Source organism: Mustela nivalis, assembly GCF_964662115.1.
Source record: "Mustela nivalis genome assembly, chromosome: 9".
Taxonomy (NCBI): domain Eukaryota; kingdom Metazoa; phylum Chordata; class Mammalia; order Carnivora; family Mustelidae; genus Mustela; species Mustela nivalis.
The window spans coordinates 79,367,458-79,392,136 of NC_139028.1; the positions used below are offsets into that span (position 1 = coordinate 79,367,458).

The 24,679-nt window shown below is 51.1% G+C and overlaps 1 protein-coding gene across 3 annotated transcripts in view; it reads right to left on the bottom strand.

The window, feature by feature from the left end:
• The window catches only part of PTPN5 (protein tyrosine phosphatase non-receptor type 5), a 54,481-nt gene that overhangs the window by 18,006 nt on the left and 11,796 nt on the right, over nucleotides 1-24,679 (bottom strand). For 2 of the 3 annotated variants that reach the window (XM_082747301.1, XM_082747299.1), the window contains exons 1-2: nucleotides 15,536-15,707; nucleotides 14,514-14,590 (exon numbers count right to left, since the gene is read on the bottom strand). In XM_082747301.1, coding sequence (XP_082603427.1) covers nucleotides 14,514-14,590; nucleotides 15,536-15,585 — 127 coding nt within the window. In that variant the 5' untranslated portion in view covers nucleotides 15,586-15,707. Of the gene's footprint in view, nucleotides 1-14,513; nucleotides 14,591-15,535; nucleotides 15,708-20,266; nucleotides 20,357-24,679 lie in introns of those variants that run through there. The other variant, XM_082747300.1, reaches the window with a different exon arrangement.

Consider the following 24,679-nt stretch of genomic DNA (forward strand, 5'->3'; position numbering starts at 1 on the left):
CTCTGATGCGGGGTCACCACTTTTCTGTATAAAAGACGGCAGGTCGATTGCCTGGCACCTTGCGGGGGCTGAAGGGGAACGGCAGGCTGGTAGGACCCTGTACGCCCATCTCAAAGAGAAAAAGTGAAGGCTGCTCTTCTGTTTTGTTTTGTTTTGAAATCCAGAGGGCACCTGGCAGTGAATCCAACTGATGGGTATTCACTAAGCACCTGGGAGATGTTGTTACCCTTCAGAGCAGGCTTTACTGAAAAACTGTTCTGGGCAGAATGTGGAGGCTTGATTCAGGAAGATACGTTTTCAAAAACACCGTATATTGTGCATGTCATTTTGGAGGGGGTCCACAGACTCTGAGTTAAGCACCTGTGATCTCGGGTGTGGGGAGCAGACGTCTGTGAGAGAAAGCAGTGGAAGCAGGGGAGGTGGAGAACAGGCTCAGGAACTCTCTTTTAGTCTCTGTTCATTCAGGCATGAGCCCAATACACACAGATTGGGCACCAACTGTATACTTCTCCGAGCCCTGGGCCAGGGTCCCAAGATACAACAGTGAACAAAACAGTCTCTACCTGCAGGCACCACAGTGGTCCTGGCCACGTTTGTCCTTTCGGCTTCCGGTCCCGCTCCTAGAGATTTATGATGTCAGCTCTCGCCCTTGCCCTGCCCACCCTGCTACTCGCTATCCTGTGGTGGGAGTGGTACCCCTCCCCGGGCAGGCTCCGCACGGTTCACAAAGTGCTGCTGCACACGCAGTTGCGTTGGCTTCCCTCGGCAGCCCCGTGAGGCAGACATTAGCATCATCAGCCCCGTTTTGTCGGTGAGAGGCGGCTGCTTGTGTCAAAGGCTGGCTTTTCAATAGTTCACAGCGAGGTAGCTGCCTTGCCACGCGTGAAGCCCTGACTCAGAGGCAGCTCGCTGACGACGCTGTTAGGCAGGGCTCCTCCCGGACTTGCCTCCTGCGCAGGGTGGAGGGGAGTTTCCAGGCTGGCAAACGGAGGCTGAGAGAGGTCAGATGGCTTGCCCAAGGAAGCCAAGACCTGGGATTCAAACCCAAGGCTTCTGGACACAGAGTGATCTTTCCAGGCTTGCCCATTTGCCATACTGCTTATCTGGAGGGGTCACTGCAGCGTAGGAGGGAGGCTGTGAGAGCCTGGGAGGGAGGGAGGAAGTCCCCGCGTCTGGGGGACTCCTGTACCCTCATCGGCTGCAGGGGTGGGGGTGGTAGTGCAGCATTTGTGCCTCACCACCCCCTCCTCCGGGGCTGATGGCTCCTCAAAGGCTACAGAGTTGTGGAGGGAGGAAGCCTGGAAGGCTGGTGTTTGGGATCCTGGCCTAAGCTCTAGGGACTCCGGGGAAGGCCTGCAAGCAAATAGCCTTCAGATTTTACCTGGGGCATGTGGAAGCACTGTGATCCCCCTCCTGTCACCTAGCACCTGAATCCCACCATTAAACTCTGCAGCTACCGTGTGCCCTGGGGCTGGCGCCGCCTGAGCTCCGGAACCGCGGCTGCTCCTGTCAGTGACTCATCCTTGGAGCTCACGGGCTGCCAGCCCACCGGAACTGGAGCAGAAGGCTGGCTCAGCCTGTTCCTGTTTACATGACAAAGGAGGTTCTGTCCCATTCAGCTTTTCTTCCTTTCCCAAACACGGCCAGGAATGACCTCCCAGCCATGCCCACAGACTCGGGGCGGGGCTGGGGGGGGGGGCTGACCAATAGAGCAGCCCACTCAGTTCCAGCCTGGCCTCTGGAATCAGTGACAGTCAGAGTCTGACAGGCCCCGAGGGGCATCTAGTCTAGTCTGCTAATTTCAGGGGGAGAAACTCAGGACCAGAGAGGGGAAGGGGCTTACTTAGGTCACAGAGCTGGGAAGCAGTAGAACTGGGATCTGAACCCAGGTCTGTGGGCTTCTACTATCGAGGATCTTTCTGTTATTCCACAGAAGGATCTGGAAGCCCTACAGAGGATAAGTCAGGGCAGGCCAAGCAAGCCTATCCTGAGGTTTTGCTTGGGTAAGCCCTGACTATAGAACCAAGGGAAGTAGGGGCCCCCAGGTGATTTGCGAAGGGATAGAAGAATCTAGAAGGAAGAGGCCCAATCAGCCATTTATGCCACCACAGTGATCACACTCCTCAGCCATTCCCCCGGGAAAGAGACAGCCTGGCCTCAATGGGCCAGAATTCTGTCTTCCCTGGGAGGCTAGAGGGTGGCCTCCATTTTCTGCTACCTTTTGGAAGGTATGTAGCAGGCAAACTAGGAGTCAGAGGGGATGTGTTGGGGGGTAAGGAGATTCCCCAAAATAATGTTTTCATTTTTCACAAACATTCACCAAGCACCTGTTCCACGCTCTTGGGGTGTTTTGTATCTTGATACTAATGGTGACCAGCAGGACTCCTAGGTGTGAGAATAGCCCTGACATGTGCACATGCGGGCACACACACACACCCACACCCATGTGCACACACAAATCTAGCCCCACCGGGCAAAGGTAAACTGATGGTGGGTGTGGGGTTCTGGAAGTGGGCACTGGCTCCCTACAAGCCCTCTGCCTCCTCAGTCCTGCTGATCAGCAAGCGAGCAGGCTGCCACACTCACAGAAAGAGGCAGAGAGATGGCAAGAACCCGGCTGGCCTCGAATACCTGCTCTCGCATGGTAAGCTGGCTGAGGGTAAGGCCCGAGTCTTCCGAGCCGCTGCACTCCCCTGGCAGGATGGCTTGCGAACAGGAGACTGACTCTGGCATACGAAGATGCTGGACTAGGACCTGGGTATTTATTTATCACTGTTTATCAGCTACCTGACTTAGGTGGGCGGCTTACTCTCTATATAACGTGATTCTATGGTGGTTTTCAAATGTGTCTGTGAATTCCTCCACAATCTCCTGTTGCTGGGTAGTAGACCGAACGTCCCCTTCCCCCGCCTACTATCCCCAGATTGGATGATTGCCCTGAAGATGGGAATGTGGGAGATGATGATCTCTGACCCGTGAGACTAGGTTAGAAAAGTCCATTTAGCTTCTGTGGCTTCTCTCTGGATGCCTGCTCTGGAGACCTTCAGCAGTCATAGGAAAACATCTAGCTGCCCTGAGGCTGACTTGTGAAGAGAGCAACAGAGCACACGACTGAGAGAGAGTGAACGCATCAGACCTAGTAGGTGCTCAGGAAAACTGCGGACTGAAAAGCAGCCCTCAACTCAGCACACAGGCCAATGCAGTAGGAGGGGACCTGCGCCGGAGGCCCCACGGGATAAATGAACTATCACATGTAAGGGACTTTTGTGTTTCAAGCTGATGTTCTGTGAGCGCCCCTCAAGCAAGGTGGGAAATCTGTACTAAAAAAGAGGTGGGGGGCAGCTCTATTATGCTCCTTTCTGTCTGATGCAGAATTCTCCAGAACTTTCCTCAGTGACTTGCTTCAAGCTAGGGACCCTGGTTCTCAGACTGCCGCAGAGTGCAAGCTCGTGGGTGTGAGGTTTGGGTCACACAAGCTCTGCTTCCTCCAAGCCAATTCTCTTAACCAGCCTACAAGACACGGCGCCAAACACCCCCACGACTGCTTTACCGACACCAACTCATTCAGGCCTTATAACCATCACAGGAGGTAGGTAAGGGGACAGTCCTCTTTCACAGACAGGAAAACAGGAGTTTAGGAGGTTAAGTGACTTGCCCAAGGCCATCACGGCTCGTGGAAGGCCCAGCCAGGCCTCAGACCCAGGCAGCTGGGCTCCTAACCAGACCCTGTGTGGCCCATCCCTGGCTGGATCTCCAATACTTCCTCCTCCTGCCTATCAGGGAAAGTCAGTTTGGGAAAGAGCTGTGGCCCATTCTAGAACACAGGGGACAGGGGTGACCCCGGAATGGAGGGGACAGGCCTTCTCCCATCAGCACCATCACACCCCAGCATTGTGGCAGGGTGGGGGGAGGCTCTTCTAAGGGCAGGGTGGGCAGAGAAAAGTAGGCTTGGGATGCAGATGAGAAGTCTGGGAACTCAGGTGTCCCACGCTCAGTCTGGAGAGGACATGGTGAACGCGGGGTGGGCAGGGGGTGCTGGAGGCTGTGTACAGACCGCTGAGAGGCTGTGCTGGGGAAGGGGGCGTGGCAAGAGGCAAGAACGGAACCCACGTGTGAATGCTCTCAGTAGGTCGACTTAAGTAATAGGAAATCTCTCTAGAACCTGACTCTTGGGTGCTATCTTCCCATCTCCCAATGTGGCTCTGTTTCCAGGAAGGTAGTTTTTTGTAGTGGGCTCTTGGCAAAAGTTTAAGAGTCACACAAACTTCAGTTTGAGGCCAGACTCTGCTGTTCACTACTTCTGTGACCTTGGATAAGTGACTTGTTCTCTTCTCTGGATGACAGATATGTTAAGACTTGTTTGTTGGATATTGAGGATACCATAAAGTAAGACATACAAGGCGCTGGGTCTGGTGCCCAACACATGGTGAATGCTCCATAAACAGTAGCACAATTTAGAGAGGAGGAGGAAGAGGGGAAGGGAGGGGAGAGCGAGGGAGAAGCAGCAGGCAGGACTCATCTGCCAGGTGAGTCCCCCAGGAAAACAATGGATGCCCTGACCCCATGTGGGCAGAGGCTGTGAGCTGTAGGTTGGCAGCTGGGGTTGGAAGATGGAGTGGGCATGGGCTGAGGGTGGCAGGAAGGGGGAGAGGAGTAGTGTTGTCTCTGCCAGTTAATTAAATCCAGAATGCTAACAAGCATTCAAAACAAAACACAACTCAAATAATCTTTGGATGGGATATAATAAAATGGTTCTATCTGAAATTGCAAACAGCTTTGTGACTGCAAACAATGGCTTAGTTTTTCATGCCTCTCCAAAGCAGAGGTCCAGAAGTACGAGGGTGAAAAGGGTCAGTGAAACTCTGAAGGTACACCTCCCCCACCCACCCACCCCGGCTTCCCATGCTCAGAATTAAAAGAACAGACAGAGAGGCCTTAGAGTGAGGGGGTATGAGAAGTCTAAGTGCCTTATTAGAGCAAATGCATGGGGAGGAAAGGTTAGACTTGAGAGATCATTTGGTCTACCGCCCATTTTACAGATGAGGAAACCGAGGTTCAAAGGGTGAGAGGCAGAACCAGGACTGGCACACATGTCTTTAACCCTCTCATTCCGTTCTTTCTCATTACACCAGCATGGGAAGCTTCCCAGGGGCTGCCAGTGGGCATCTGAAGGGCTGAAGCCAAAGGCCTGAGTCTTGGCTTGGGGTTCTTTGGTGGGCCCTGGTCAGTGCCCCCAGAAGTATAGGCAAGTTCAGTGGTAGGAAGGGAGCGGGAGCAACCCTAGACTCCCCAGGACAGCAGCGCCCTCCCATCTCACGCCTCCAGAGGCCGCCATCCCAGGTAGGCCCTCTGCAACCGGGGAGGATCATGATGTTGGTAAAGTGTAAGGAGACAGCAATCATAGTCCTAGGTCTGCCTCTCCTAAGCTGTGGGGCCCTGGGCCTTCTGTAAATTCAGACTGTGACCAGGGGTCTCTAAGGGCCCTTCTGGTGCTAAAGACACACCTATTAAAAAAAAAAATTAAAAAAATTTAATTCAGTGGTCTCCCCTTGTTCTTAGGATAAAAACCAAACTCTTTGTCATGATCAGCAGTGAAGACCCAGCACATGCTGGCCCCTGCTTATCTCTGTAGCCTCTGCGCACACCACCTTATTCCTATTTCTCTCTGTTCCAGCTTCTTCCAGATCCTCTGCGGGAACTGGCCTGGGAAGCAGAAATCTGGAAACCAGTGGTTCTGTACCAAGAAATTCTCACACAGTCCCTAAGGGGGTACGGAAGTCCATGCTGTCTGTGGTGGGCGTGGGAGAAGTGGGGGGATCAAAAGTACAAATTAAAATACATGCACACAAAATCTCACTACCCCTTCTGCAAGAGCTCACGGAGATGAACAAAAAACATACACTAAATACCTTAGAATCCATTAACTATGGGGAGGAGCAGTATGGCAGTGGCAGAGAAAAGAAAATGAATAAGCGAACAAACCCAGAGAGGGGCCTCTTGTAGACCAGTGGGGATAATGGGACCATGCACATGAATACCTCAAAGGATCATTACCCTGCCTCCCAAGGAAACAGGAAACAAAGCCACCAAGTTGTAAGTTTGGTCAAGACCTGATGGCGAAAGACCAACAGCCAAGGGAAGGCCTATTATCTTGTCTGGTCCCAGACCTGGGAGTGCTGGAGAGAGGGACATGGCTCTTCTGACCCTAGGGCAGGCTCTGATGGCTTGGGAGTCAGCACCCCCTGTAGGGGGAAAGGCTCATCGTCTTGGCTGAAGCAGAGGGAGCCAACTGCCAAGGAGAACCCTCCACCCCCACCCGAATCTTCTCTTTTCTGAGCAACTTCACCAACATGATATCTGAGTCATTGTGTTGGCTTTCTCCAGGGAGTGAAGGGGATTCCAGAGCTTGGTAACTGTCTCCACAGGTGCCCTCACAGGACTAACTAGCCCCATTAAGATCCTGGGGGTTGGGTGACCCTGAAATTCCGGGTCTGCCAGGATGGGCCACCCAATCTGGAGGAATACGACTGACCCCAGAAGGCCTCCATTACCCCCAACTACCACTCTTGCCTGGCAAGGACTGATTAATATTTTAGGATGGCTAATCGTTTTTTAAATGATTTTGGAAAATATGAGGGAAAAAACCCCTCATAAAAGCATAAAGGAAACTCAAGTCATCCATAATCCTACCACACTGAGAAAGACACTGGTTTCCTTTTGACATATTTTCTGGTATTTTTTCTTCCTTTGTGGGTGGATTTTTTTCCCTCATAAATCATTCTGTGTATAGATGTATCCTTAGAATATGTCTCTCTGGATTTCAAGGGCTCAACTTTTCAGCAGCATGGCAGGTGGCCTCCAAGGTGCTCTAATGATTCCTCCTCCCCACCCCCACTTCCACCCCCTGTGGTGTTCACACTCTGCTGCCACACATGTAAGAAAAGCTTTCTTGGGCTTCCTATCCCAGCCCAGCACCAGGTGAATACAGCTAAGTGAGTGACCTCAACTGAAGCCACATAAACAGAAGAATCTCCCAGGAGAGACTTCCAGGACCCTCTGAATCATGAGCAAATAAGAGGCTGCTGTTTTCACTCCCTAAGTTTTAAAACTATTAGGTAGTGAACAGATTAACTAAAAGACGACGTTGGGACTTGAAAGGAAGAAATGAGCTCGAATGGAAAGATGAGATTTTTGTTTTAGTGGCTGAAATATTCTTTTTTAAAAACTTATTCATTTATTTATTTTGAAAGGGAGCAAGAGCAGGGGCGGGGAGGGACAGAGGCAGAGGAGAGAGAATCACAAGTAGACACCGTGTCCAGCAGCTCAATGTGGGGCTTGAGCCCATAATCCCGAGATCATGGCCCCAGCAGAAAACAAGAACTGGACACTTAACTGACTGAGCCACCGAGGCACCCCAAGATGAGATTTTTTTGGAGGGTCCCTGGGCCAGGCAATGTGAAAGGGGACAGCGTCTGCCACTGCATATCTTAGGGATATGCCAGATGTCCATTTGTCTGAAAGACCTTTAGCATCAACCTGTGTCAAGGTAGACAGCCTTTCTTCCCCTTGTGAAGACTCTTTGGTCACATCACACATCCAGGTAACTCCCTAGAATATCAGAACCATTTCCATCCTGGTGAGTATCGGAACCATTTCCATCCCGGTGAGTATCAGGACCATTTCCACCCTGGTGCATATCAGAACCATTTCTACCCTGGTGAAGGAAAATGAATGACCCTCTTCCTGTTCCGCCGCCTGACTCAGCACGTAGACAACACTCTTGCCTGTGTCTGTGCTGGTTCTGTGAGGTGCCAGGTCTGTGGCAGGGCATCAGGAAACTATCTACTTCTAGATACTTCACAAAACTATACCCTCCACCCCACTGCTGAAGGACTGGGCTGCGACTTGATGCCTGGGCCCTTTGGAATATTTGAAGGCTTTTCTGTAGCAATCCTCACCATCACTGCTAGCTAGCATGTATGGAGCATTGTGGAAGAAGCACTTAGCTTACATCAATTCATTTACTCTTCACAAAATCTCTGTAAAGATCTTATCATGGTACCACCTCATTTTAGAGTGAAGAAGGTGGAACTCAGAGCACTCAGATAAGTTACCTGAGGTCATGCTGCTGATCTGTGGCAGAGATGGGATTTGAATCCAGATTGGTCTGCCTCCTCACAGCATCCTAAGACTCAGCTAAATGGGTTCATCCCTCCATATCTACCCTAGTATCTGGGAAGAGTTAACCTCTACCATCACTGATCAGTGGATACCTGGGTTGGTACTTCTCAATACAAAGGTATCATTACAGAATGCTCTCCAGTTAGGGTTCTTAGCACATCCAAATGGTGTTTCATTTTTCTTTTTCTTTAATTTACACTCTGTAGACTCAAGACAAAGACACTTCACTACACCGCTAGCTGCAATAAACTTTCCTAAATGCACTGGAAATTTTGAATGAAAACAGAACTCCAATGATACAAAGAAAGAGAAGTCAACAGAACCTAAGCTGCTCAGTGTCAACAGGGACAAGGGACTCCTCATCAATACAACTATATCCAGGCCATGTCTATCCTGGCTCCTGCACTTGCTCCGAGACCAGCCTGAACCAGAGCTAGGTACCAGACCCAGACCAGAGTCTTTGTGAGAATGAGGGTTAGTAGATGAGGGACAAAGTCCATTAGGAGGCTAACCTATTCCTTAAAATGCTTTGGTAGCTGATTCCTAAAGATGAACCAGAGCCCTATTCATCCTTCAGGTCACAGGTGAAAGGCCATTTCTTCCAGGAAGTCTTCCCTGACTGCCCCCAAGATAAGGCTGATTAAGGGTGCACCCTTCGCTGGTGCTCTGGCCTCCCTGAGAGCAGGCTCCAGGGACTGTACTGCTCTTCCCTATGTCACCATAGCCTGGCCCAGCTGTGGGCACAGAGTGGATGCTCAATAAAAGTTTGTCAAATTGATAAAAGCACTTTTCAATTGGCCCTTGCTGGCTTCTGGCCCAAGATCTTGTCTGTGTCATGAAGGGACAGCTAGGGAAGCTGTGATCTGACCCTCTGTCATGGCCAGGATTAGTTCCTGTGGGATTAGGGGAACAAAGACTTCCTCAGTAATGCATCCCCTTGGGACACCTGGGCAGCTCAAAATCTGCTTTGGCTCAGGTCATGATCTCAGGATCCTGGGATCGAGTCCCACGTCGGGCTTCCTGCTCAATGGGGAGCCTGCCTCTCCCTCTGTCCACTGCTTCCTCTGCCTGCACTCCTCCTGCTTGTGCACACGCTCTCTCTCTTTCTGACAAATAAATAAATAAAATCTTTAAAAAATGGCCACCCAGGATGGTCAATGGTATCTTGCTGAGACCTAGACCTTGTCCCCCTCAAAAGAGGGTCAGCTTGATAACCATGATGATTTAGAACCTAGGGCTGGGCAGAGGGTAGCTTTGAAGGTGCTGGGACTTAGGTGGGAGTGAGTAGGGGAGTCACCAGGAGGCCAATTGCTCCTACCAAATGGGCAATGGCCTCCTTAGGCCTTCAGTAGCTGCTTACAACCTTGCACAGAGCTGGCTAATCACGACGCTCTTACATCTCAGGGTGGCGGTGACCCTCGTGGCTCCAGGCAGCTGTTGGCTGTAGGATGCTGTAGGAGCACCTGTTCCTAAGACTCGAGTTGTCCTTACCCCAGCACCAAGCTCCTTCTCCTCTGGCCACGCCACTCCCTCCGGGGCAAGGAGTCCATAGGACCAGGAGTTATGCCCATGCTCTACTTTTCAGGACACGCTCTGATGACTGGGATTCTAGATGTCCCAGAGCCTGCATGGGTACAGGTACACCCTTCTGAGGCTGGATGCGGCCTTCTGCTGGGGTACCTTTAGATTTGAGGGGTGGCCAAGGGGCAGAAACTGGGGTGGGATGAGGAGCACATGTGGACCCACAGACCGACGTGCCTGCATGTGTGCACACAAGGGCCCTCGAAGTGCAGGACTCAGCAGAGGGTGGCATGTCACCAGGGCCATGACGACACGATGATGACGACTCATCATCATCGTTCGCAGCCTGGCCTTGGTCCCTGCCCATGTTAGGAGCGGGCTAGCCTGTGAGCCTGCCCACTGGAGACTGTCGGAGTGACACTGATGACGTCATGCCATCCATTCCCAGCACCTCCCGGGGCCTTATCTACCTCCTTCCTCTGACCCGTACCCCAAAGAAAGCTGCTGCATCCAGGCTGGGCCTGCAGTGGTGCTGGCTGGGGAGGGAGCGGAGGCCACAGCATCAGCAGGGTTGCCTGGTTTCTTGCAAATATGAACACCTACACACAGAGGCGGGGGGAGTGTGAGTTTGAATGTATAAATGTGTTTGGGTGACTGCGAGCAAGGAAATGAGCAAGCACTGGGGAGTGAAAGAGAAGAAAAGGAGAGTGACCCCGTGCACGAGGGCGAGTGCACGAGGAAGAAGGAAAATGTATGTGTGCGTGTGCACAGAGTGGGGTGCATGGAGACTGCATGCTTCTGATGGCCTGGGGAAAGGAGAGAGAATGGAGGGAAGGAGTGTGCTCGCTGGTGTGTATGTGTACGTGAGAAGGGGCCTGGCCGCGGAAGAGAAAGAGACCTAAAGCCCGAATGATGGAGAAGGCAGATGGGCCTGGAAGATGGCACCATAAAGCAAAGCGATGCAGAGCACGCAAGCGGAAGGAGGCTTGCAGGTGCATGGGCTTCAAGTGGGTGTGCACCCGTGGGGCTGCATGAGGCAGAGAGAGACAGGGCGTGTGCCTGGGTAGCTGGGTGTGTGGGTCTGTGCATGTGCGTATGTGCGCACGGGGCTGGGACAAGTGAGAATGGAGATGAGCCTGTGAGCACAGGCGGGCGGCGCCCTGGGATACGAGTGAGCGCACCTGTCCCCTGGAGCTGGAGGCCTTCGGGGGCTGTTGGCTGCTGGAGGCGGTTGTCACCCAGATATCTCAAGCTGGGAGGTCTACACAACTAGACGTGCTGGTTCAGGCCCAGGTGACCATGGCCGGGTGTGTTGGCCACACCGCCCCTGCCTGGCAGGGCGTGTGGGAATGTGTGAGTCACTCGGGCAAGGCTAGCCCTCACTCCACCTCGTCTCGCCTGGCGCGAAGACAGCTGGGAGGAGAAGACATGACTTGATGGCTGTATTTTTACACTATCCTTACGCAATTGCTTGCAGTGCCCTTGGGCTCATTCTAAAGGTCCTGCTCCCCAATTCTCTCGGCCTTTATACCCCCTTTTATGTCTAAGTTGCTGCTCAGATCGGTGGTTCTGGCTGATGAGAATTTATGGAAGTGTCCTTACCAGCTTCTAGAACCGCCCTATTTACAACACAAAACCACCTCCCTCCACATCCCCCCCCCCCCCGTCCTTTCTCATCCCTCCTCAGCTTTAATTTCCTCCACAGCAAGTATCCCATCTACCATCCTAAACATTTTACTTATTTATTTATTCATTATCTAGCTTTCTCTACAAAGCAAATGCCTACGGATCAAACTCCAGGGACCGTTCTGAGCTTCCCATCCACCCATGTGCTCCTCCAACAACTCCACGTGGTTGTAAATAGTATTCATGCTTGTCTCTTGTAACTGGGAGGCACAGAAAGGTTGAGTCGCTTGCCCATGATCACTCCCAGGCGTAATTGGTGGAACCCAGCCCAGGTCCAGAGTCCCTGTTCTTTATCAGTGCACCACACTGCCCTGGGAAGGTGGACATTTTCTCAGTTTGGCTCACTGCTGAATCTTCAGTGCTTGCATGAGCATCCTGTGAGGGGATTCCCTCCATGAACAGTCATCCAGGGAATAAAGAAATGAGTGAAAGGCTCCCCTGGACATGCAGGACAAAATAGGCACTCGCTTTTAAAGAAGGCGCAGTCCCGCAAACGAAACAGACAAAATGTGATTACGAGATCACACTGCGATGGCATCATGCGTGGGAGTGCAGTGGGGCGTCTAACTTGCCTAACCTCCGGCAGGCAGGGCTTTCCGGAGGAAGGACACAGAAGGAGACAGGCAGGGTGACACTGCCCATCTCCTCTAGACCCCTCCCTGGGGCAGACAGCTCTTGCCTCTGTTCACACAGTGCCAGAAACTGATAGTGGCTCCTCGGCGACAATGGGGGCACGGACGAAGTCCTCACTCAACCAAACACCAGTGAAGTGACCTTGGACAGACTCCCTCACTTCCCTGGGCCTCAGTCCTCTCATTTAGAAGATGGGGACCAGAAATCATCTCAACAGGAGTCTGTGAGAGGTACATGTGAGCATTTAGAACAGTGCCAAGCACAACGAAGGCAACGTGTCCGCGCCCCACTGGAGATAACCAATATTCCTCTTCCATTCTAAGCTGGTTGCTGGTTTTCAGGGAGGGTTGAGATTTCATATATTATTACCGTAGTCTCTCTCCTTGTGGTTCCATGCATTTTTTCAGAAGCAGCTCAAAGCAGGGCAGGACATCTGTTTTATTTACTAGATTCCTAGCACCTAGTATAATACCGAACACGTAGTAGGGACTCAAAAAGTGTTTGTGGAATGAATGTCTGTGTAATTATATCCAATCCTTATAAGGATAAATACTCATATTGCTGTTTCAGTTTACAGATAAGGATTAGAGGCCCAGCAGGGGTAAGCGACCTGTCCATAAACACAGTGCCTCTAAGCCAGACTCTGATGCCAAAGCCAGTGAGTGCTCTTTCCTTCACACTGTGCTACTCCCCGCACTCCTATACATCATGTCCTATTTCCCGTGGGTTTTTTCTAGCCACTGGGCCATCCCCGGTCATAGAATCATCTCTGAATTCTATGACTCATATCTGAATCACGGAACGTTTAATAGTTGAAAGGGACTTTTGATGTCATTTCGACCTCCTACCCATTGTGGAAATTTCCTCTCTACTGTCTATCCAGATAATATTTGAATGCCTCCAGTGATGGAACACTCATTTTTTTTCCTTTTGAATTATCCAGTACCATGACTGGACCACTTTCAGATTCAGAAAGAAAATTTCGAGGGCTCCTGGGTGGCTCAGTCAGTTAAGCATCTGCCTTTGGCTCAGGGCATGATCCCAGGGTCCTGGGGTGGAGCCCCTGCGTTTGTCGGGCTCCCTGCTAAGTGGGAGTCTGCTTCCCGCACCCCGTTCATGCTCCCTTTCTCTATGTCAAAATAAGTGGTTGCGTCCAAGCCAACCAAAGGGAAATAAATAAACAAACAAATAAAACCTTAAAAAAAGAAAGAAAGTTCTGGATCCCTCGCGCCAACAGTCCTCTTTTTAATTTCTATGTATCAGGTTTATGCCAGACTCTTAAGAGACACAGAACAAATCTGCTGCCCTCTCCACAGGACAGTCTTTCATGTATTCACAGACAGCTCTCACATCCCTTTAGAGAATTCTGTTCTTGAAGCTAGCTCTTTCCTGTCCCCACCAGGGACCTAAAAGATGACACCCATCCTAGACCAGCTAGACAGGCCTTCCAAAGCGTTTTTGAGCAATGGTACCCCCTACTGGATATGGCGTGAACTGCACCAAAGGGCTCCATCCCTACCTGGAGGCGGGAGAAAGCTTCATCAGCAGCTGGAGCACTGGCTCATGGTGCAAGCCACATAACCATTTATTTTAAAGAGTCATCGCTTTAGAGTCACACCTACTTGTTTTCAATGTCTGTCTCAGAGAGTGTCCCTGAAAACGTCACTCGAAGCTTCCTTGCCAGTCATGAGGTTTCTGACAAGCTAACCTTGGGACTTTAAAGGCCGCATTCACAGGGCTGTTTCTGAACCAAAAGGATTGGAAGGAAAGAGGGAAAGGAATATTGTGTCACGGGATCACGGCAATTTTTTTCATTTGTCTTATATCTATCGTTCTGCAGTGAATATCTGTGATAAGAAAAAAAGTTTTATGAAAAGAGAATGAATACTAGCAGGGTACCTGGTCTATAGCTAGGACACACTGCCACCCCAGGGGCAGAGGCAGAGCGGTAACATCTCTGTGGTGACTCACGGCCAGCCAGGCTCCCCATGAGCGCAACCAATCAGCCTCACGCAGTCCCCTCAGACCCTCACAGCCCAGGTTCTCAACAGGCCAGGTGCTTTCTCCTCATCGCCCACCCACCCTTGGTTCCTGTCACATTTGGGTTGTCCATGTCCCCTCGCCTTCCTTCCTTTCCCCCCCCCCCCCTGTCTTACCTCTTAAAGTCTGCCCAACACACTGCTGGTCGCGGCCAGGGCCCCAGCAGGACTCCCCAGCTCCTCAACCCTCTCTCTATCCTCCCAGCACGCCCCCAGCTGCCGGCTCTTCCCTCTGTGGGAGCCCAGAGCAGCATCAAATGACAACAGGTCATGAAAGATGATGAAAGACACCACGGATTAGAAAAACAAATCCTCATTTAAATGGAGACCTTGTGAGCAGCCAAGTCACCCCTCCGGAGCAAGTTCACAGCTAAGCGGACTTCGGCTGGCGGCATCTGGGGCTCTCTCTGTGCACGGGGAACTCTGGGGACCCTGGGTGCCCGGCAGACTCACCCGGCAGCCTCTCGCTGCAGCACATGTCCAGGGCCCCTCCCTCGGAGTCATCGGCTGGGGGCTTCTCTCTCTCGCTCCTGCAGATGAAAAATGCCAGATGACCCTGGGCAGCAGGGATCAAGGAAGAAAGCTGAAGAAGGATAAAAAGTCTTCTTGTTCACACTGTGTCTCTTGGAATAACCCTACCCCATGGTGGGGGGAGGGGGCGAGGAGAAGGAACAACTTAGAGGAAGGTCAAGTTGCAGAGGCAGGAGCAGGATCCTGCAAGGGTTTTCCCCATGCAATAGCCACCCTGTCATCACCATCATCTCCTCTGCCAGGAGGGAGGGCTTACTATGTGCAAAGCACTTACACACTTTATCACTTTAAGACTTCACGGTGACCCCACGGATCAGGGATCAATCAACAGGCTCAGAGGAGTTAAGTAACTTGCCTAAGGTCACACAGCTCATTAGGGCAGAGCTGGGTATGAAATTACAGTCTAGGACTCCAGGCGTATGCACTCACTGTTGTGTTATTCTGCCTCCTACTACTGGAGGGTTTGAATCATAGGTGAGCAAGAAGAGAGGTCTGGGTCACACACAGTCTGTGCCCAGCTCCTCGAGGCCTGCAAGTACCTTGTGCTTCGGGTAATAGAAAGTGGCCTGCAAAACTCTTTTACCGAAATAGTTAGAAAATGTATATATATTTGTGTGTGTGTGTGTGTGTGTGTGTGTATTCTAAATGTTCTATTTCTTTCTGACACCAGAAAACCCCCTTTCTATCCAATCAGGGCACCTTCCAGGACTGGAACAGGGTCTAGCTTTTCTCCTTTACCCTGAAGCTGGAAAAAGGTTGCTGGAGATCAGCCAGACCCCAGGAAGTGTCAGCAGAATAGACACACCCTGGGAGAAACTGGGTAGCTCACAGGGGTTCCCCTACTTTGGAAATGGCCTGATGTGCAAATGGGGGTTCCAGTGGCCCTGCATTCCCTTCACGTTCTCACTCCTGGCACAAGCTGACCGATCAAGGGCTAGACACACCAACCAGGCCACGGCAAGCAGATCCTCTCCCCTGTACTTTTCAAATGCATTCTGGAGGGCCTGCAGTCTGTGGTTGCTGGCTGTAAATCGTGGTAGCCACAGTGTCCTGGAGAGAAGGTCCAAAAATATCTGCTGCTATGGGCCTTGGGGCTACTTCATTCCTGCCCATCCTGAATCTTGAGTCTGTCTATCAAAACCATGAGATGCCCCAGGATCCTGCCAATAAATTTCAACATTTTAGCTTATGCCAGTGGGATCTGATCTATGAAATCAGTAACCCAAAGAAACTTGAATACGGCACTGCCAGCATAATACTTCCATGAAGTCTAAGAGGTCAACTACCTATTGGGTAGGTCAACCCACTATTTCTGCCATCCTGCCTCTCAGACTGGTCCTAAGGCCCTGTTAGACCCAGCTGCAGACCCGAAACAATTAAGGATAGATAAGCAGGGTTAAGGGGGACTTTTTATATCCTGACATCTTCTGCTCTCAACTGGCATTGCATTATTTTATCTTTTCCTCACGCCAACTGGCAGGGACTCTGAGGATCCCAAACCCTGGAGCCCAGCTCTTGAAGAGAGAAGGCTGCTATCTTCAAGGCCCTTTAAATGTCTCCTGAATCCTTCCACTTTTCTCCCTCTCCACCACCTACATCTTGGTCCACACCAGCCTCTCCTGCCTAGATTATTCTGGCAGTCTTTTAACTGGTCTCTGGCATTCACTCAGGCTGGCCCCTAAAACATTCTCCATCTGGTTCTAACACATATGGCTTCATAGGTTGTGCAGTTTACAACTTGCACAACTGGATGGGACAGGCCTGAGCTAGAGATGATGGTTTCAAAAACTCGCCGTTTATCAAATAACTTTCTTTAAAAAAATACTTCAAGTAAAAAATACTTTAAGTGGCATCCTACTGCACTTAGAACAAAGACAGAAATGCTTTAACATGCTTTACTAGGTCTTGCATGATTTGACCCCGGTATATCCCTCCAATCTTATTTCATACCTTCTTTCCCTCTGCGCTCAGCACCCTAGCTGCAATGGACAGGCTCTTTTCTCCACAGTGCCCCTGCACATGTTTTTCTCTCTGCCTAGAGAGCCTCTCCAGCTCTACTTCCTAAGTACTTTTTACTCAGAGCACTGGACACAGTTTGAAGTTTCATTTTCATGTATGCCATTGTTTGATTAACATTAGACTACAAGCTCCATTTCTGTTTTATTCACCACTGTACCTTCAAAGCCTTACACAGTGCCTGGCTCAAAGTAGGTGTTAAATAAATGAATAAACAAATAAATACTCATTCAATCCTTTAATGTTGTCCTGACCTTCTTGAAAGAAACATCAAGAACCTCAAACATGGGCGCTCTCTGAGCTGCCCTGCGGGCAAGCCTTTGTGAAGCCCCCTGGAGCCCTCCTCCACAGTTGTTGTCTGGGGCAGGCACAGAATCACACATCTACAAGGCCCCTCTTTTAGGAGAGGAGGATAGGTGGAGAGGGACAGAATGGAGGTCTGCCCTGCTCCAGGCACCATATTGAGCTGGTGGCCACGGGGATTGGGACGCTGGGCTTTTTCTATCATAAAGAGCAGCCCAGCTGGAGGGCAGCCCCTGAAGGCTGGCTCCTGGCTGGGTGCAGAAAGGTGACCAAGGTATCTAGGTACCTCTGGAAGGGGACCCATGTGTGACTCACAGCTGCTTTCACACCTTAAGCCTCCCAGGCCCCAAGCCGTGTTCAGAATAGCTCAGCACTGCATGTGTGCGGCGGACTCTATAAATAAGCTTCCTAGAAAATGACTAATTTCATAATCAGAAAAGCAGAAAGAGTAGCACCTCTCATCTGTAGAGGAAAATGGAGCAAGAGCCCGCCGCTCGGCCTTGTAGTTGAAGGACTCCAGGCAACCCGAGTCCAAATCTGCATGGTTGGGCTGTTCAGGGAAGGTCTTTGATGAGCTCTCCGAAGAGAAGAGATGGTCCATTCAGGCTGGATGGAGAAGCCCAGTCTCTGGACACCACTCTCTCCTCCCCGCCAAGAGCAGAAATAGCTGTTTGCTGACAATTCCTGCAGGCTCCCTCCTTCTCCTCGATTTCTAGGAGCTGGGTGACGGGAGCAGAAAATGCAGCAACTTGCTGGGCTGGCCCCCCACTGCTATTCTTAGAACCAGAGAACCCCAGAGATGAGAAGACTTGGAGATCACCCAGCCTGTCCCCCCCTCACTGATGGAGACTATGGGCGGGAATAGAACCTTCCCAAAGCCATTGCCTCATTCAACAAGCATTTGTGAGCAAGGCACCGGAGCTGTCCTAGGAATACAGTGACGAACCAGCCAGGCCCCTCCCTGCATGGCTCCCAGTTGTCTAAGGAAGACACGCGCACACACACACATTTGCATGTGCACACGCGCACGCACACACACACACGCACACACATAAGGCTGCTCCCACACCTGCTTTAATCGACGTCTTCATGCAATACCTTGGGGTTCTCAGCTCAGATTGTGGTGAGTGGGCAGGGTATGGGGGGGTCTTCTGCAAGGGGAGGATAAGAGCTGGTTCTTAAAGGGTGTTTCTAGGTGGATAAGGGGTCACAAGAGAAAGACTCTCCTTCACAGGGCAGACAGAGAGAGCAATGGAGAGATCTGAGATGTATGGAACATTTGGCGCCAACTGGGGGAGCAGGCTGGTCAGTCAGTGGGAAGCGACGGGGGCTAGGCCTCACTGCCAGGAATCCTGCCTTCCACAGTGGGGTAGCTTTCTTCCACTTGACCATGGGGCTTGCCTTGAATGGGGGTGGCACAGGCCCCTCACCAGTGGCCTGGGTGGGAGAGGTCTATTTATAGGAAGGGGAGACCAGTAGCATGTGTTTGAGGAATGGACACTAGACATGGCCAGTGGCATGGGATCTGGTCCCAAACTACTCCTTTTCCTAAATTGTGGTAAAATTCACCGAAGAGAAAAATCCACTATTTTAACCATCATGAGAGTGCAAAATCTTATGGTATTTAACACATTCACAACGGGGCACCACTGCCCCCGCTCTCGGGTTCCAGAGCACTTTTATCGACCCAAAAGGAAGCCTCGGACCCATAAGGGAGCCCCTGCTCACTGTCCCCTCCCCTAGCCTCTGGCAGTCATTCATCTGCTTCCTGTCCACACGGATTAGCCAGTTCTGGATATTTCATAGAAGCGGAATCATATGCCACGTGGTCTTTGTGTCTGGCTTCTTTCACTTCAGCATGTTTTCTAGGTGCATCCGGGTTGGAGCACACATCAGTGCTCCGTTCCTTTTTATGGCTCGAGAGCATTTGGCTGGGTGGATAGACTACATTTTATCCATTCATCAAGCCATGGATGTCTAGGTTGCTTCCACCTTCTGGCTATTATGAACAGAGCTGCAGCCAACCAACCTCTCCTTTAAACTCTGCCCCCAGCATTTTCATGACTGGGTAATTTTTTCTCACCCCAGGCCCCTGAAGCCTCATCTATCGAATATGGTGGTCAGACCCCTCACAGCCTGAATGGCATCTCTATCACTTGTTCACAGACATGCGTGTGTGTGTAGGTAAGGTGGACCCTGCAGCTTTTCCACCATTGCTGGTTGCTGGACCAGTCTGCCTCATCTTTCCAGAACTCATGGCTAGTGTTGGGTGGGGGAGGGTGTCAGAGGACAGGTATAGGCTGCAAGCTGGGTGACTCAGCATTCTAGCAGAGCCCCATCTGGGATAGACTGGGAGCACCTCACCTCTCCCTGGAGGGTGAGGGAGGGGGACAGGTGGGTGCTGTGAGGAGATGATACCAGTTTCGCCTAGGACTAGTATAGAGAATTGGTTAAAGGTTTTGGGAGGGAGGCCAAGGAGCCTGTGCCCTCTTCCTGGGCAGGTGAGGGGCTAGGAGGGGCTAGGATGCTGAAGCCTTATTTCTGGGTGTGAGCCTGAGCCCCCAGCAACCTCCTGACCCAACCCCAGGCTGACATGTCCTCTACCTTGGGCTTCATACTCCTGGGGCTCGGAGCACCTGAGACAGCTCTCCACTGTCACCATGGAGCTCCTTCTACCCTCCCAGAGCTCTGATCCTACCAAACATCACTCTTCCCTTAATCAAACACGTATGCTCCTCTATTTCTAGGTCTTTGTTCATGCTGCTACCTCTACCTGAAATTTCCTTTCTCCCTCCTGCCAAATCTTACTCATTCAACATTTCCTCTTCCATGGAGCCCTCCATGATCTCCTGGGGAGAACCAAGCTCTCCCATCCCCAGGCTCCCCACACCCCTGGCTCACTACTTCTCTCTGCCTCTTGCTTTGTTCTGTTAGCTGTTTAGACAACTGCCTCCCCAATCAGGTTTCCAGTCCCTTGAGAGCATCCCTGCCCTCACAGCCACCTCGGCATCCCAACTCTTCAGGATGTAAGCCTGCTGTTGTACACGTTAGAGGTCAAGTCGCAGGGTCTTAGGGGTCGTGGCTCTGGGGAGCTATGGGAGAACAGACTCTAGCTGGGAACCTCCCAGCCTGGATAAGATGGCCTGGCCAGGATCAGAAAGAGGCCCATAATGTGGTCTCGATTTTCATCCGCATGTTCAGCAGGCAGGGGCCAAGGACATGCTGGTTTCACGGAAGACAAAGGATGAAGCTGGCTACTTCATGCAAATGAGTCATGGGTCCCCACACATGCACAGGGAGAAGGCTTGCCCTCCTCAATGCGGTGAGCAGCAGGGACACCCACACACACCACTCACCTGGCTTCCTCATAATTCATTCCCAAGGTGTCCAGATGAGGAAAGGCGCCATCGGGGGCCAGGGCCGGAAGCTTCTCAGCAAAAAGCACACTGGAGATGCGAATGGAGAGAGGCCAACTTTAGAACACTCAGATGGGAGACTCAGGCCAGAGAGGTCAGGTGCCTTGCCTCACATCACACAGCATGGACAGCGGTTTTCAGATAGTTAACGAAAATCCAAATTTCCTTGGGGAGTTAACTCTCTTTTTCCCCAGGTGCCCTGCTTGTCCGCCGCCACACGGAAGCCCCAAGACCAGAGGTCTATCCTGTGTTATTCCGTGTTAGACCTTTCTGCCTGAATGACTCAGTCAGTTTCTGTTGCTGGTTACCAGAGGACTCAGGCTGATGTGCGCAGCGAAGCTGGGGAACAGACAGGCTCTGAACCCCAAGCTCCCAATGCTTAGTTCACTGCTATTTCCATCTTGCCAAGCTGCCTACCCTCCCTGCCCAGCTGTCCACTGTCCGGCCATCTGTCCTCACGTCAGAGCAGACTGCAAACTTGGATTGTTCGGGTTCCCAAACACAGGGTCTGAGTGTTCCCTGCTTGGGATGTGCCCAGATAAATGATGACTTCTACATCCTGCTCCGTTGGTGGGAAACCAGGGCATGGGTGTGGCAAAAACCCAGTGGAAGAGAAGGTGGAAAGATCCTGGAGAGGCCCAGCCTGCAGAGGGGCTCATGCAACACAAAGTTTCCCATTTTCCATGTGAATCAGATCCAGGATTGGAACGTTCGTTTGCTCAACTAGTGTTTACTGAACAGCTCCTATGTGCAGGCCACCGTGTGAACTCTAGCTCACGGCCTTGTGGGGGAATGAATGCAGGACAGCAAAAGGCCAGTCTGATGGAGACGCTCAGGGTACTGTGGGGGCACCAGTGAGGTCCCTAATGAGGCAGAGAAGTCGGGAAACTTCCAGGGAAGGAATCTATGGTGTGCCATGAAGGAGGAGCTGAGGTCAGCAGCTACGGAATGACAGGGGCAGGTGGGCCCTTCCAGGCAGAAGGAGGGCATGGGAACGGGCCTGGAGTTAAGAGAAAGCAGGGCATGTTCAAGAGATGGGAAGAAATTCAGTCTGACAAGGGGAGAGTGAAAAGGGAACAATGCGGGACAGGGACGCTGATGGAGATGCTTATTTGTGATCCTCTAATTTCTTGTTTTCCATCTCCCTCCCCTCTCTCCCAAGGTGAAACAGACCTTCATTCTTCAAACAGTCCTAGGAGGAACATAGTTTAATTTCCTGTGTTTTCTAGATGAAAAGATGGAGATTCAGAAACATGGAGTGACCCGCCCCAGGCCACACAGCTAGTAATGACAGATCTGCCCCTCACTGCCCATGTTCCTAAGCTCTCTTCTCTTCTGGCTTTCTACCTTGGTTGAAAACAGTGCTCTGAAGGTAGGAAGAGAGTGAACATGAATGAATCAGCAGACTACAGCGGCTGTGCTGTAATGGTTCTTTTTAAAAATTCCTCACTGTAGGTCTATTAGGCTGCCTCCCATTTCGCAGATGAAGAAACTAAGGCTTGGGGGTGAAGAGACTCTACCAGGCTCACGCAGTGGGCAGATGAGTGAAGGAGCCAGAGGCGGATTCTGGCATGCCTGTCTTCCTGCCCAGGACCTCAAAGGAGCTCCTTGCTGTAGGGCCATTCGCTTTTTGTGCCCTCCCCAGGCCAGGAATGACTGGAAATCCTGCCCTGAACGATGGTCTCAGGTTCCTCCACGTGAGTAATCAGCCCAGAGAGTCCTCCTTGGGAGACTGGTTTGGGTGGGGGTGTCTATGATGGTAGCTGCGTTCCAGTCCTGGAGCAACAAACATACTCTCTGGCCAGCAGCCCAGGACTCTTGTCCAAAGCCACCCTGTGACTTCGGGCCGGTCCTTTCCTCTAGTCCAAGTCTCAGTAGCACCAGCTAAAATCAAGAGACTTGAACTTAATGAATTTTAAGGGCCTTTCCTTAAGGTCGAGCCTCAACTTCAGGGCTATCAATGGATTTAATGAGGGGGGGTGGCGGAGGGGCAGGGAACCAGCAGAGAAAGCTCCCAGCAGCAGGGAGCCAAGGCTTTGGTCGATGGAGAGGATCCCACCCCAGTTAGTCACTGACAGAGGCCATGTTCACTTCTGATGATTAGTATCTGTTGCGGATAGTCCTATTTGTATGGTGAGCCCCCAGAAAGATCAATCCAAGAGCAGGATCTCAGCGTTCATAGGTCATCTGGTTCAACCCTGTGTTTCAACACTCTGAAAACACTCATTCCGTTCCCTCTCTCAACATCTCCTGAGACCCAGGTACAGAGTCCGGTGTACAAGGAGAAAACAGACCCTCACAAATGTGAAGGCACGATCACATCTCTTGTGAGGGTCTACTGCTATCTCCATTCGGTTAATGTCCACTTCTACCTGTAACACCTTGGAATGTAATTTTCCCTTCACTGGAAAAGCCCCCTTTCACCTTCCCAGCATGGAAAACTCTTGAAGACCCTTTAAAGCTCTTGTTCCAATGTCCCCTCTTCCTTTCTCACCTCTCTGTTCAGAAATGATCTATTGATGCCTGTATCCCCAGTTCCCACGGAGCATCTGTACACAAACCTGTGGACTGGAATTCCCACGCTCCCCCAGCCCCCTGCCACCTCCCCCGATTGAGTGCTCGCTGTGTGCTGGAGACCATGCCAACTGCTGGGCACATTCTCCATCCTTCATCTCTCGCTGTAACCCCATCAACGAAACACAGTGCTCCTCCTCCTCCCACACACGCGGAGATTGGGATTTGGAGGGACTGAGTCATTGTTCAAGGTCACACAGTTGGTAAGTGGCAGAACCAGGCTTCCAGCTCAGTTTGCCTCAACCCCAGGCCCAGGCTTTATTTAAACCATGAAGTGTGCAGCTTCTGGCACGGACTCTCCTGTTTGCCATACCTATACTCGATCTGACACCTGGCAGATAGATTCAAGACTTATTTCTTGGAAAGATCAATTAAAAGCAGGTTAGAGACTGAGTATGAATAAATGGCTCATTAAAAACCAAAAAAGCACAGGCTGTGGGATTGGGCAGCCTGAGTATGAACAAAGGATTCCCCCACTGGTTGCTCAGTCTTGCAAAAGATACTTGGATTCTCTATGCCTCAGTTTCCTTACCTGTGAAATGGAGAAAATCATCTAGACATCAAAGGATTCTTAAGGATCTTAAGTGAGGGATGCCTGGGGGCTCAGTCTGTGAGCATCTGCCTTTGGCTCAGGTCATGATCCCAGGGCCCTAGGATCCCTGCTTTGCTGGAAGTCATCCCCCCCACCCCACCCCCCACTCATGTGCATATGCTTTCTCAAATAAAATCTTAAAAAACAAAAACAAAAACAAAAAACAAAAAACAACCCTGGAGTGCCTGGGTAGCTCAGTGGATTAAGCTTCTGCCTTTGGCTCAGGTCATGATCTCAGAGCCCCGCATCAGGCTCTCTGCTCAGTGGGAGTCTTCTTCTCCCTCTCTCTCTGCCTGCCTCTCTGCCTACTTGTGATCTCTCTGTGTCAAACAAATAAGTAAAATCTTAAAAAAAAAAAAAAAAAAACCTAAAAACGTTAGCTGTTTGTCTTGTACACATACCTTATCTTCTATGTCAGGTGTTGCCTGTTTCTCAGTGAATACAGCTCTTCTTTCCCCACACAGATGAGGTCTATGGAGACTCTAGAATGAGTCTTATGATGTGCCAGTAAATTGGTTCTCAGAAATACAAATAAATAAATAAATAAATGGAAAAACCATGATTAGTGGCACCTGCCAATTTCCATGGTGTAAATGGTTCCACCATTTACTGACTGACAAATGGGAGGGTCAGGCTGCCAGTTGTGGAGGAGATCAGGAGTGTTACTCCAACTCTCTGAGCCTGTTTCCTCATCTTTAACATGCCATTGTGGGGATGAGTAAACATCCAGCTCCTAGAGGAATGATGGAGAAGTTCAGGGCACAGAGCCCACTATGGACGAGTGAGCTCGCACAACGGTGGCAGACAGTGGTAACAACACTCCATTTCAGGGCTGCTTGTCCGGCTTGGACACTGGCCTAGCCTCAGCACCTGGCCCTTCACCGAAGGCCCTGGCAGAGTCTCTGTCTTGGACTTCTTGGACTTCTAGGACTAAGGCCTTGTCCACTCTTGTAGCTCACCCCAGTCCACATGCAATGAGCATTCTGACTTGGCCTATGTTGGTCACACACACACACTGACCACAAATGGTTTCATGCGGCTGGTGTCTATGGGCCTCTGGTTTCAACTTCAGTGTCCCTGATGCCACCCATTGGCCTGGACTACCTGTGCCTCTGCTTTGCTCTGGATCACCCACAATGGTCCCATTTGGCCTCTGCTCTGCCCTTCACGCTTATGAAACCTCTTCT